Raw genomic sequence first — 12,656 nt, 5'->3', positions numbered from 1 at the left:
CCTCCAGCCCAGTTCTCTTTCCTGAGGCCAAACGTGGGGTGGGGGTAGGGGGTGAGGTCATGTACTCTCCTTAAAATCCCCCAACGGTGCCCTGTCCCGAAGCTTCTCAAACAAGATGCCCCACACTCTGGCCTCTGCTCTACCTTCCTTCAGTCCCCACCCCTCTCTGTTCTAAACCCACACCCAACTGTTAAGCACCCTTTATCCCCTGGCCCCTACCCACACCATTTCCTGTTGCCACAGTCCTCATTCCTTAGGTCACTTCCTCCAGCCAGTTTCCTGATGCTGTGCGGTGGCAGGCACCATGCCTGGGTCCCAGCCCCTTCTCAGTCTGAACAAATCACCACTCTAGTGCCAGTTCTTCCCTGTGGTCCCCTCGCTTTACTGAGGACTCCTGTGCCGAGGCCGTCCCCGGACTGGGCACGGGGACTGGGGGAAGGCCTTCATTACCGCTCCACGAAAGGCAAGTCCCTCCTTCCTTTCCCCCACTTCACCCCTTGCTTTCCAGATGGGGAAGGGGTAGGGGAAGGGGTCGGAGAGGCAGTGAGCCTTTCCTGGGAGTCTGGGTCAGAGAAGCACAAGGAAGGTGGGGAGACAGCTTCCTGGCTGGAGCAGGAGACCCCCGGCAGACCGGGGCAGAGGCAGGCGATGGGTTAGAGCAGGCGCTGACCTCATGACCAGGCCTAGGCCTGGGAGAGAGCGGAGAGGTAAGCCCAGCACTGAGGGTTCATCAGAGCAACCCTGCCTGGCCCAGCGTGGAGCCCAGGCGGGCCCAACCATGGGGGGGAGGCTTGGTTAGGTGCTCCTGGCCATTCGCGTCTCCCTCCCTCCCTTGTGTGGCTCTTAGACAAGTTGGCTGCCCTCCTCTGAGCCTCAGCCCCTCCACATGGTGAGGGCGGTGGACTGCAGGGCGAGAGTGAGAGGACGAGCCAGGTCTCCTGAGAGGCTAGGACGCTATGGTCCAGATAAGGGCTGGGCCAGGACCCAGGACCCAGGTGAACCAGGGAAGGTGGCCTCCAGCTTCTGCCACTGGTCTTTGGAGATTTCCCACGTGGCAGTCTGGGGAGGGAGCAGGTATTGTGGCCAGAGAGGCCTCTGTGGAGCTGCACAGCTGGACCTGAGCCAGCCAGCGCCAGTCACCAGGCAGTCACCCAGGAGTCAGCAGGACGTGCTGGTGCCAAAGCCAGACATCAATCAGCAAGAGCTGCCTAGCTCTGCCACCACCTCAGAACGTTTCTCCCCTTCTCCCAAGGGTATGGATTTTAAAACTCAATAAACCTTCACCAGCACGCGTGGGGTGGGGATTTTAGGGCCTTGGGAAAAGCATGCAAGGGCAGCCTGGAGCTGGGCTGAGCTTTTGAGGTTACATCCGGACCCTGGCTCTCCGAGAGGGCAAGCTCTTTCAGCGGGCTCTAGGGTTCAAAGAGAAGACAGAAAACACCTGGGAAATCTTACTCCCTTTATTCTCTTCTACTAATCAACATGACCACCAGTGACACAACACTGTTATTGACACACAACACTCAAAAGCGGGGCCTCTCTTCACTCCGGGGGCACAAGTAAGTGGGGCTTCCCTAATGAGGGCGAAGGAGTTTGGGGCTGCTCACCTCGGGGGCAGGTGCCATGGAACCCCCTCTCTGTGAGAGTTTCAAGTTCCCCCATCATTCGGGATTCATGCCCAGTTCTTTCGAGCTCCCTTCTGACCTCCATATCCATAGCAGTTTCGAGTTTCACCCTAAGCTCAGATCAGTTTCTACTCTTCCCTCTGCTTTCACCACCGACTCTGTGACCCTGTCTGATGGGCTCCTCAGTGGGGCCCTTCTGAAGAGTCAGGCCTGCGTGGAGTTGGACAAGAGGCCTTCCAGGGCGAGCTGGGCCTCCGCCTGAGCTGGTCAGAGGGACTCTGGACATTGCCACCTCTCCCAACCAATCCCCTGCTTAGTTCCTCCCCAGATGTAACTTGTTCTGGGAGAGGAGCACCTGGCTTAAGGAGTTTGGGGAAGTGAGCAACAGAGAACAGGTCATACCCCAAAGGTCTCTGACTCTGCCCCTTTCCTGCTACAAAACCCCAGACCCCAACTCATCGTATCCACATCATCCATTGAAGTACCGGAGCCTAAACTCCTGGCCCTAACCCGTTCCTACAACATGCGAGCATCCCACTACATACGCTACATCAAGTCCTCAACAGGCCCGCAGCCGGCCTTGACCACACGGACCACCTCCCCCTGGACTGGCCCCCGAACTTCGAAGGCTGCTCCCCAGGACTCTTCTGGAGACAGATTTCTCAGACTCTTCTGGGGGTTCTGCTTCTACCTTTAAAGGGGGTTTGTCTACCACTGGAGTTTCTTCCTGCTACCATCTTAGAGGGAAAAGAATCTGCTTTGACAGACAGGGAGGACTGTGTCCCGTCCCGTCTCACCGGGACGCCCCCTTTGTGGAGGCTTCCGCAGGCAGGCTCCTCCCCTCAGTAGTGCTTTCCGACCTTGCACTTGGGTCGGGTGGGACTTGAATGCAGATGGTAGAAAGGGTCTCCCCACAATCATGCAATGCCTGCCTTCTCCTCCCCAGCAGGCCTGGCTTTTTCCTCCTACAGTGTTCTAGATTTTGATCCTTTGAATTTGAGGGGTATCCTTTTGGGGGCAGGGTAGATGAAAGGTGAAGGACTTTCACGTTTTGAACTTCAGGTAATGAAATGAGAGGTCTCTTCCACAGCTTCGTAGGGTTCCAGGTCACCCTCTCAGGGACGTGAGTCCCGAAGGGGCCACCTCTCCGGCATGTTGGTTCTCACTCCAGGACCACAGTGCGTTACTGGGGCGAGTGGGCACTTCCTTTGGACCCAGCACTGGATGGTGTCTCCAGGGTGAGGGGATGGGTTCTTGTTACGGATGTTTCAAGAGTTTTCTCCAGCCATTTCAGAGGGCAACAGTCTCTCCCCTGCCGCATACATCCAGTCATATTAGCAGGTCTGCCTGGGTTCATGAACGTGTGCAACTGTGTGGTGTGTGAGAACAGGAGATGGGTCTGGCAGGGGTGTGGTTCTCATCTTTCCGTTTCCCTCTGAAGGTTTCTGATTAAGGAGGCGAGGAGTCAAGTAGGTGCAATCCATCCCTTCCCAAGACCACAATCAGGCTGGGTGGTCACTTTAGAGGGCTCCAGGTGTGGGGCGAGGAAGGTGGTCAGGCCTCCATATTCTCTTCTGTGGGGTGTGTGGGCACCCATCACTGTGCAGGCTGGCTTATCCTGCCAGCAGCCTTGCTCTCAGCTCAGAGGAGAGAGTGAGGTTTAAGAGCAGATTGCTGACCAATCAGATCTCTCTATTGCTGTCTCTGGTTGCCACAGGGAACCCACGCACGGCTCCTGCCGACTTGCAGAAGAGCACGCTGGAGAGGATTTGGGCACACACAGGCCTCGAGTCTCCGAAGGGCTTCGTTCTTTGGAGGTCAACTAGCAGCAGATCTCCCTTCACTGAGCACAGAATTCAAGGAAACGGCTGCCACTGCAGCGACGCGGGCGGCAGCTAGAGTTCAGGAGGAACCTCCTGTCAGTGAGACCTGAGATGTCAGCAGGAGGGGCCCCCGTTCCTGGAGGCCTCAGCACGGAAGTCCCCAGGAAAGGGTCGTCCTGCCTGGCTGGGGGGGGGGGGGGGGGGGGGACGACCCTGGCGGCCTGGCTGGGATCTGCTTGCACTTGCAGTTTAACAAGCTCCCAGGAGCAGGGACGACAGCCTGGAGTCAGCTGGGTTCCATCTGAACAGTTTCTCCACTTGGTTTCCTTCCCTCAAAGAATCCTGCCTCTTCCCCCTAAATTTTTGTGGTGGTTCCCCAGTATTCTTACACTTCAAGTTATATGCACCTCAAACTTCAGCCTTTAAAAGGCTCAATGTCATATTTTTTTCCTCCCCCATTTTTGGCTTCTTTCTGATAAGGAATCCCAGGGCGTCTTCCTCTTCACACACTTTACCTGGGATTGGCCGTGCGCCCCAGGAAGCCCAGTGCGGTGAGCTGGGCTTTCTCCTCCTCGTCCCGGGCTTTTCTCCTCTGCGGGCCTGAGGGTTCTTCACCACCTACTTCGTCCTTGGTTTTCTCCTTTTCCAATTCCCACGTTACTCAGTGTAACTGCCCAAGGCTTCTGGGAATGCGCTCCCTCCCACATGCCAGGAGAGGAGAACACTGCGGAGCAAGTTCATGGGAGGTCCTTTCACACCTTCTGAGGGCCACTGCTCCGAAGCCAACGCCATTGCTATAGTCCCTGCATTTCCCCGACCCTACAGTTTCACAAGGATTTCAGTACAGTTTTCTAGGGTTGTCCTAGAGACATACGGGACCTCATCCTACAATTAATAGGGCTTTTATCCACTATGGTTTATAGGAATTTTCTGCTACAGACTTAAAGGGCTTTTTTTCCTACGTATTTATAGGGTTTCTAACCCAACGGTTTTTCTCTACTGCATTATAAGTGGTTCCCACCAACAATGTATAGGGTTTCTTACCACTGATATAAAAGCACTATTTTTACCCAGGGTCCTTTATCCTCCACACGTCTACAGTCTGACAGGGTTTTCTTTCTTTTCTCGTACAATATTTGGGGAGATCCAGTCTCCTCTCAGGAGAGAGAGGCCCGGCCTCCAGACCCACTTCACAGGGCAGCCCCTGGGTGGCAGCTCCTGTGGAGGAGGAGGGCTGCGACCTCTGTGAAGCCGTCTCCACACTCGGGGCACAAATAGGGCTTTTCTTCCAAGAGAGTTTTGGGGGTTTCCCCTTCCCCATGGCTGCTGCTCCCTGCGGGTGTGGGGGCGGGGGCCTCGCTTTCACCTTCCTGACTTGGGGATGGGGTGACTGGCTCTGGAAGGGGGTCTTCGGGTGTGGGGGACTTTTCCTGGGTGTGTGTCTCCTGGTGCCGGCTGAGGGCCAGGCGATCCAGGAAGGAGGCCCCACAATCGGAGCAGCTGTAGGGTCTGGCCCCCAGGGGGCTCCGGAGGTGCTCCAGGAGGACCGAGGAGCTCTTCCCCAGCTCCGGGCTCTTCTGCCGCTTCCCTCCTGCGTGGACTTTCTGGTGCATCAGCAGCTCGGAGCTGAGCCCGAAGCTTTTTTTGCACTCGGGGCATTTAAAGGGCTTCCCACCGAGGAAGGGACTGGGCCCCGCCCCTTCTGCTGGACCGATCCTGTAATCGGGAAAGAGAAAGGGCTTCTCGTTGCCGTGGCTGAGCTGGTGTTGGAGGAGCACGGCCCGATCCAGAAAGCTCTCTCCACAGTGGGAACAAATGTAGGACTTGGAGGAGAGCAGGCCCAGCCTCTGGCTGAAGCTCTCCTGCCCCTCGGGCATTTTGAAGGGCTGTCCCAGGGCGTCAGCTCTGCCCTCGGAAGCACCTGGATAGGAATTGCCTCCGAAAGGGAGCCGGGGCGGTCGGAGCTGAGGAGGCCTGGGGGCTGGGTGTGCGAGGAGGCCATCTGCATTTTTGTAGGGGTTTTCTCCAATGTGGATCCTCTGGTGCTGCATGAAAATGCCCTCGTCGTTGAACCCCTTTCCGCAGACAAGACACTTGTGTGGTTTGGCTCCAGGGGGCGGGGTCAGCAGGGCGGGGTCCCCGAGCCCCAGCAGAGGGTCGCCCTGAGCCCTCCGCGCCGGCGTCTTCCCTCTTTCGTGGATCGCCCGGTGCTGTTCCAGCTCGTGGGCCTCCAGGAAGGCCTTCCCGCAGTCGGAGCACACGAACAGGTTCTCATCCATGTGGGTGCGCACGTGCGTAATGAGGTTCGAGCTCTGGCTGAAGCTCTTGCCGCACTCGGGGCACTTGTAGGGCTTCTCGCCCGTGTGGGTGCGACGGTGCTGGATGAGGTGGGAGCTGCGGATAAAACTCTTCCCGCAGTCGGAGCACTTGTAGGGCTTCTCGCCCGTGTGGATACGCTGGTGGCGGATGAGCGTGGAGCTCATGATGAAGCTCTTGCCGCAGTCGGCGCAGATGTAGGGCCGCTCTCCGCGGTGGATGCGCTGGTGGTTGATGAGGTTGGAGCTGACGCTGAAGCTCTTGCCGCACTCGGGGCACTTGTAGGGCCGCTCGCCCGTGTGCGTGCGCTGGTGCCGCAGCAGCGTGGCGCTCAGCGTGAAGGTCTTGCCACAAACGGGGCACTTGAAGGGGTCCTCGCGCAGGTGGGTCCGCTGGTGCTTGATGAGGGTGGAGCTGTGGCCGAAGCTCTTGCCGCACTCGAGGCACTCGTAGGGCTTCTCGCCGGTGTGCGTGCGCTGGTGCTGGGTCAGCTCCGAGCTCTGGATGAAGCTCTTGCCGCACTCCGTGCAGCGGTACGGCTTCTCGCCCGCGTGGATCTTCTGGTGCTTGAGGAGGTTGTGGTTCTGGCCGAAGCGCTTGCCGCACTCGGGGCACTTGTAGGGCTTCTCGCCGGTGTGCGTGGCCTGGTGCTGGATGAGGTCAGAGCTGCGGTAGAAGGCGCGCCGGCACTCGCCGCACTTGTAGGGCTTCTCGCCCGTGTGCGAGCGCTGGTGCTTGATGAGGTTGGTGCTCTGGGTGAAGGCCTTCTCGCACTCGGTGCACTTGTAGGGCTTCTCGCCCGTGTGCGTGCGCTGGTGCTGCACCAGGTTGGAGCTCCAGCTGAAGCACTTGCCGCAGTCCGGGCACTTGTAGGGCTTCTCGCCCGTGTGCGTGCGCTGGTGCTGCACCAGGTGCGAGCTCTGCGTGAAGCTCTTGCCGCACTCGGAGCAGGTGTTGGGGCGCTCGCCCGTGTGGATGCGCTGGTGCCGCAGCAGCTTGGACCACTGGCTGAAGCTCTTGCCGCACTCGTTGCAGATATAGGGCTTCTCGGCCCCGGCGGGGCGGCCTTGCACCAGCTCCCGCAGGCTGGACTCATTGGCAGGGACCACCGGGGGGCTGTTCCATGTGGTCAGAGTCCCCCACTGCCAACTGGCCTCACAGGCCTTGGTCCAGTCCGACGGGGTAGGGACTGCCTCGGGGGTCGGGGGGTCAAGAGGAGTCTGGTGGTCCAGGGGGTTGGGGTGACCCAGTGGAGATGGGGGGTCCTGGGGGACCGAGGGATCCTGGGAGGGTCTCTCCGGGGGCATCTCTGGTGGGTCCTTGAATTCTGGGCTCTGAGCTGGATCGCCCAAGATGATCTCCTCCCCAGAACTTTCCTGCCGAGGGCTCTCCTCTTCGTTCCCACTCTCGGCACCTACAGAGAGAAAGGGAGTCTCCAGCCCCCATCTCCTTTCAGAACACGGGGTACGTCTCTCTCCCCTCCCCTGCGTTTCCCCCGGAGTCTGGGCCCCTCCCTGGATGGGGGCCATTGTCTTGTCAGGACTGCAGTCCCTTCTTGTGCCCCTCACCTCTGTGAGCATCGTTAGGGCTCTGCTCAGGACCTTGCAGATCTGGGCCCCACAGCACTGCTTCAGGCTCCATCCCAGAGCTCAGGGCTGCCCAGTGTTCCAGGGACCCTGGGGAGGGGGAGCGGGGAGGGAGAGAGAGAGAGAGAGGAGCACACAATGGGAGCTATCTCCCGCTTTTTTTTTTACTCCCGACTTGCCCATCCCCCCAGCTCGCATTCCTCCTTATGTAAACTTCAGTTTCCTACCAAGCCATTTTTCTGGGCATTCGTCTTCACTGTCCCTACCCACACCACCCCCACAGGCCCGATTCCTGATCCAGATCTTAAGATCACAACTAAGCAAGTCGATGAATGTAAGCGTGTAATTAAAAGCTCATCAGTCATAACCCTTTGAACCCAGACTGGGGGCTGGAGAGGTGTCTGACACCCACAGGGCAAGTGGCTCTCACCCCACCCCTCTGATGCCCAGCGGCTGGGAAACCTGTTATTTTGCTAATCAGAAGAAGCTCATTAAGACTCTAATTTCCCTCCTTAATGGGGCTGCTAATTGGGACCAATAAACTTTCCTTAAGAGCCTCGCAGAGAACTGAGGCGCCCGGAACACTTAAGGAGTTAAAAAAAAGAAACCACCCTGACTTTCCTGAGGCGACAGGAAAGGAGAGCTGGGGCACATTCCCCGTTATCCAAGCTCAGAAAGAAGGCCAGGCCGGTTGCGGGGAGGGGGCATTTTAGAGCCACTGGTGGCTTGTGCGGGAATGACCTTGAGAGGGAAATGGACAGCGAGAAGGGAGACGTGTGTGAGGACCACCAGAGCTGCCACAGTGCCTGGGTGGTGTCCTCATTATCTCGCCCGATCTTCCCCTCCAGCCCGTGAGGAGACCCAGGAATCAGATCGTCCATTTTACAGATTAGGAAACCAACCCTCGGGGAGATTCTCCAAGACCACAGGCTGGGAAGAGGCACAGACCAGAAATGCAAGGTTCCGTGCCTGGCTGGCCCCGGCTCTGAGAGGAAGATGACCTTGGGAGTCATGTGAAACTCCTGAACGTGGGCTGCTGGCAGGGACGGTGATGGGGAGCTCGGAGGCAGCCTGCATGATGGGATGGAGAAATTCCTGGGACAGAGAGGTCCTTGGCTGTAACAGGAGGGGTTGGGTCCAGTGACTAGCCTGACCATTCGCGCCTATAAACTCAAAACAGTGCTCCCCAGCGACGCCCTCCCTGTCAGTCCCATCCTGGGACCCCTTCTACACGGCTTGTTCTGCCTTGTCGCTCCTGTACGCTGTGCCTCGGACGATGCCCGACACAGAGCAGGTGCTCAATACATTCTGTTCAAGGATCGAAAATGAATGAGATGCCCTTGCTCCTGCAACACCTGTGTGTCCGATGCCTGTACAGGTCAGTCTGCAAGGGGGCCCCACAGCAAAGAAGCAGTTGAGAGTGGCCTCCTGGGAAAACATGGCAGCTCACTCCAAAAAGGGTGATGTGATTTCCGCACGAGGGAGCAGGACCCCAGAGCTGTTCTCACTTCCCACAACGTTGAGACCCTCCGGAGAGTCCCTGGGGAGCCTGGGCTGGGTACTGTGCGTGGGGGCAGCGGTACAGACAGCCATGCTAGGACTCAGGAGGAGGCAGCGGGGTGGTAACCCCAGGGAAGCAGGAGCTCGAGGAGCCCTGTTAAAGAGCAGCAGGGGAGACCGGAGTTGGATTTTAGGAAGTAAATTAATTTCTTCATCTCCAGCTCCTTAGGCGAGGAACAGCCCCCCTCCCCCATTGCACATGTCCTGGGAGGTGGAAGCGGGGCTGCCTGCTCAGGAGGCCTGCAGGGGTGTTTGCGGCGGGCAGGTAAGACCTGGTGCACCTTGACTATTCCCAGACATTCACACTCCGCGGTGCAGAGGCGAGGGAAGGGGTGAGCGACAAGGCCGCCATGGAGTGTGGAAGTGGGAAGGCCCAGGGAGGCCAGAAGTGCTGGGAGCGGACCTAGGCCCAGGCCCCTGACCTCGGACCTCGACTGGTCCCACTGCGGAGGGCGGGCGGGCGGAGGGAGGGAGGCTGCCTTGCAGAGAGGAGTGGAGAGCGGCCCAGGGTGACCCTTAAGTGGAGGCGGCAGTGGGCACGTAGCCATCCCGGTCTCCGGCCCCCCCACGGCCGCGCCAGCCCCGACCCTGGACTTCTGCTCCAGCTGGTCCCCGCCACCCTCTTTCGGCTCCCGGCTCCCAGCTCCGGGCCTGGGCATCCTCGCCCCCCGGGCCCCCAGGGCTCCCCGCTGGCTCGCAGCCCCCAGCCCGGCGGGCGGTGAGCTCCCTCCCAGAATGCCCACGCCTCCCCTCCCCCACGGCCAGACCCTCGCTCTTCCCAGAATCCCCGGCCCCTGCCCCCCTGCCCGCCCGCCCGCCCGCCCGCACCCTGCGACCAGGGGCCCCGGGGGGCTCGGCCGGCCACCGCCTCCTGCCCCATTGTTCCCGCCGCCTTCCCGGGCCGCGGGCCACCCCTCGGGAACCCAGGCGTCCCCAACTCACGGCTCGGGGGTCTGGGAAAGGCGGAAGGCGGAATCCGGCCCCAGGGGACTTAACCCCTTGAGCGCCCTGCCCGGGGGGCGGCGGGCTAGACGCCGGGGACTCCGGGGTCCTCCTCCAGGGGCGATCCGGGCTGAGGACCCGGGGACCAGTTCAGGGTGACTGGGACGGAGCAGGAAGTGACCCCAGCTTCCCGGGTCCCTCTAGCCTGGAGTCAGAGCATCAGCTCTATGGGATTTAACCCTTTGCCTCCCGCGGCCTGGGAGCAAGCGAGGCCTGGGAGCGGGGCGGCGGCGGAGACGAGGCCCGGTTCTCCGTCTCCGGCGGGAGCAGGCTCTCGGGAGGCCCGGGGCCGGGGAGGGCCCCCGGGGTTCTGGCCACTCGCCATCTCGCAGGGGCTCTGCCAGCCGCCGAGGAAGCGGATTGGTGGCTGCGGGTCCCCCGGGGCCTGCCTTTGTTGGGACTCGGACCCAGAGATGGGCCCGATTCCTGGGCCGCGGGGTGGGTGCAGGGGCTGGCGGGGAGGATCGGAGGGAGAACCCCCACAGACTAAATGGTTTAAATGAAATAGTGAGTCATGGCGACAGAGTTGGGAACAAGCAGCCGGCAGGAGTCTGTGCCCCTGGCCCCCTCTGCTGCCATTTGCTCCCCGCAGAGGAGGACCCTGGGGAGGAGGGAGTCCTCGGGAGTCCCTGACCCAGGAGGGCAGGAGCCGCTCTCCGCAGCTCAGGGGACACTCAGCTCAGAACAAAAGGAATCTTTCAGAGCCTGGGAACACGGGCGGCCGCCCAAGGCCCAGGTGATCTGGGCTCCCATTTCATATCCTTCACCTCATTTCCTCACCACAACCCCCTGAGGTAGGACCGCACTGATCCCCGTTTCACAGGAGCGGAAGCCCCGGCGAGAAGCGAGGTAAGGTGCTGAGGGCCGTGACATCGTTCCCAGTGGACACGTTTGTCTCTTGAGTCCTGTTATTCCTGGGCACGTGGGGCACCAGGTGGGGACACCTTGGACTTGACAAGAGTCAGGCTTTCTACCCTCAGGGAGCGTGAAGGTGTGAGTTATAGACACACAGGGATTGCAGGTGAACGGGCGAAGGGCTGTCCGTCCGGTGTGAGGCCGGGGGAGGAAGGAGCTGTTCCTCAGACGTAGCTCCTCTGGGCCTCCGCCCGGGCTCAGAGCGTGGCCACCAGCAGGAGAGGCCCGGCTGGGCCGCCCCAGTGCTGCCTGCCTCACCTCCTCGCCTGCCTGTCTCCATCTTATCCCTGGTCCCATCGCCCCGCCGCCTCACCCTCACCTCAGGGCCTTTGCCCTCCTGGACCCCTGACCCGCCTGTTCCCCACAGCACGCAGCACCCCTGGCGGAGGGTCTGTCCCCACCTGCCTCTGCCTGGCCCTGCTGCGCACTCACGTTCGTATCGGCTCCCCAGGGCAGGGACGTGGCCTCTGTCCTCGCTGCTGTCTCCCAGCACCTAGGACAGTGGCTGGCGCGGTTAGTAGGTGCTCCGTGCACGGAGCGGCGCCGGTCACTGTCGTCAGCATTGCCCCGTCGTCTGTCTCCGGGTCAGTCCCCGGCAGGACGGATGGGCCTCCACTGCACAATCCCCTTCCCTCCCAGGCACCCGCTCTCACCGCTCCCCCTGAGAGGCAGGTGGGAGCCGGACAGCGGGGAACCGGGGAGATTGGGACAGTGGTCCATAGGAGGGCTGTGCCTTGCGGGCTCACACAGGAGTTTAATGTGGCCTTCGCAGTTTTATTTTGTTTTAAACTGAGTTAATTGCCACATTTTAAAATCAGTACATTTCATACAAACCCACACGCCCTACTTCTTTGGAAAAATACAAAAATGTGGCAACATGACCCACTTTTTTTTTTTTTTTAATCCTCACCTGAGGATAGTTTTCCACTGATTTTTAGGGAGAGTGGAAGAGAGAGGGAAAGACAGAGAGAAACATCGATGTGAGAGAGATACATCGATTGGTTGCTTCCTGCACACGCCCTGACCAGGGAGGAGCCTGCAACCAAGGTACGTGCCCTTGACCGGAATCGAACCCGGGACCCTTTGGTCCGCAGGTCGATGCTCTATCCACTGAGCCAAACCGGCTTTTCACATGGCAACAGGTGAGCACATGACCGTGTTTCACAGGGCAGCGCTTCCGTTAGAGGCCACTGCTTTGCCGTGCATCACACCGTGTCCCCACGCATGGGCCGGGAGGTGGTCTCGGTCTACCAATGACCGTGCCCTGGTGGGGCTCCAACACGCTTTAACTACAGGTCTGGGTTCTGCACCCCTTGGTTTGTGTCCCCCAGGTGCAGAGTGACAATGGGGCTGATGTCTTCTGACAGTTACACTATGTGCCAGGCTCTGATCCAAGGTTTACATGCACAGTCATGCGCCACATAACGTTTCATTCAATGATGGACCGCGTGTGACGGAGGTCCCATGAGATTATAATGGAGCTGAAAAATTCCTGTTGCCTAGTGACGTTGTAGCTGTGGTAACGTCATGGGCACGCATTACTTACGTGTGTGGTGATGCTGGTGTAAACAAACGTACTGCCTCTCCAGTCGTAATAGTATAGCACATACAGCCCTAGCCGGTTTGGCTCAGAGGATAGTGTCAGCCTGCAGACTGAAGGGTCCCGGGTTTGATTCTGGCCAAGGGCACATGCCCGGATTGTGGGCTCGATCCCCAGTATGGGGCGTGCAGGAGGCAGCCAATCAATGATTCTCTCTCATCATTGATGTTTCTCTCTCTCTCTCTCTCTCTCTCTCTCTCTCTCTCTCTCCCCCTTCCTCTCTGAAATC

At 59.6% G+C, this 12,656-nt stretch overlaps 1 protein-coding gene across 2 annotated transcripts; it reads right to left on the bottom strand.

Moving 5' to 3' along the window:
• Positions 1-1,446: 1,446 nt before the first annotated feature.
• Positions 1,447-10,047, bottom strand: ZNF629 (zinc finger protein 629). 2 transcript variants are annotated; one of them, XM_079782110.1, is made up of 3 exons: positions 9,853-10,047; positions 7,333-7,440; positions 1,447-7,178 (listed from the first exon to the last, which is right to left on the bottom strand). In XM_079782110.1, the coding sequence occupies exons 2-3, from the start codon at positions 7,403-7,405 to the stop codon at positions 4,639-4,641; spliced, it is 2,613 nt and encodes an 870-aa protein (XP_079638236.1). In that variant the 5' UTR covers positions 7,406-7,440; positions 9,853-10,047; the 3' UTR covers positions 1,447-4,638. The 2 variants fall into 2 exon arrangements, with proteins under 2 accessions (XP_079638236.1, XP_079638237.1); XM_079782111.1 differs by lacking the exon at positions 9,853-10,047 and adding an exon at positions 8,299-9,596.
• Positions 10,048-12,656: the final 2,609 nt, after the last annotated feature.

Source organism: Cnephaeus nilssonii (assembly GCF_951640355.1).
Source record: "Cnephaeus nilssonii genome assembly, chromosome: 2".
Classification (NCBI taxonomy): Eukaryota; Metazoa; Chordata; class Mammalia; order Chiroptera; family Vespertilionidae; genus Cnephaeus; species Cnephaeus nilssonii.
Note: the sequence above shows the minus strand (reverse complement) of the source record. Positions and strands in the feature narration are given on the sequence as shown.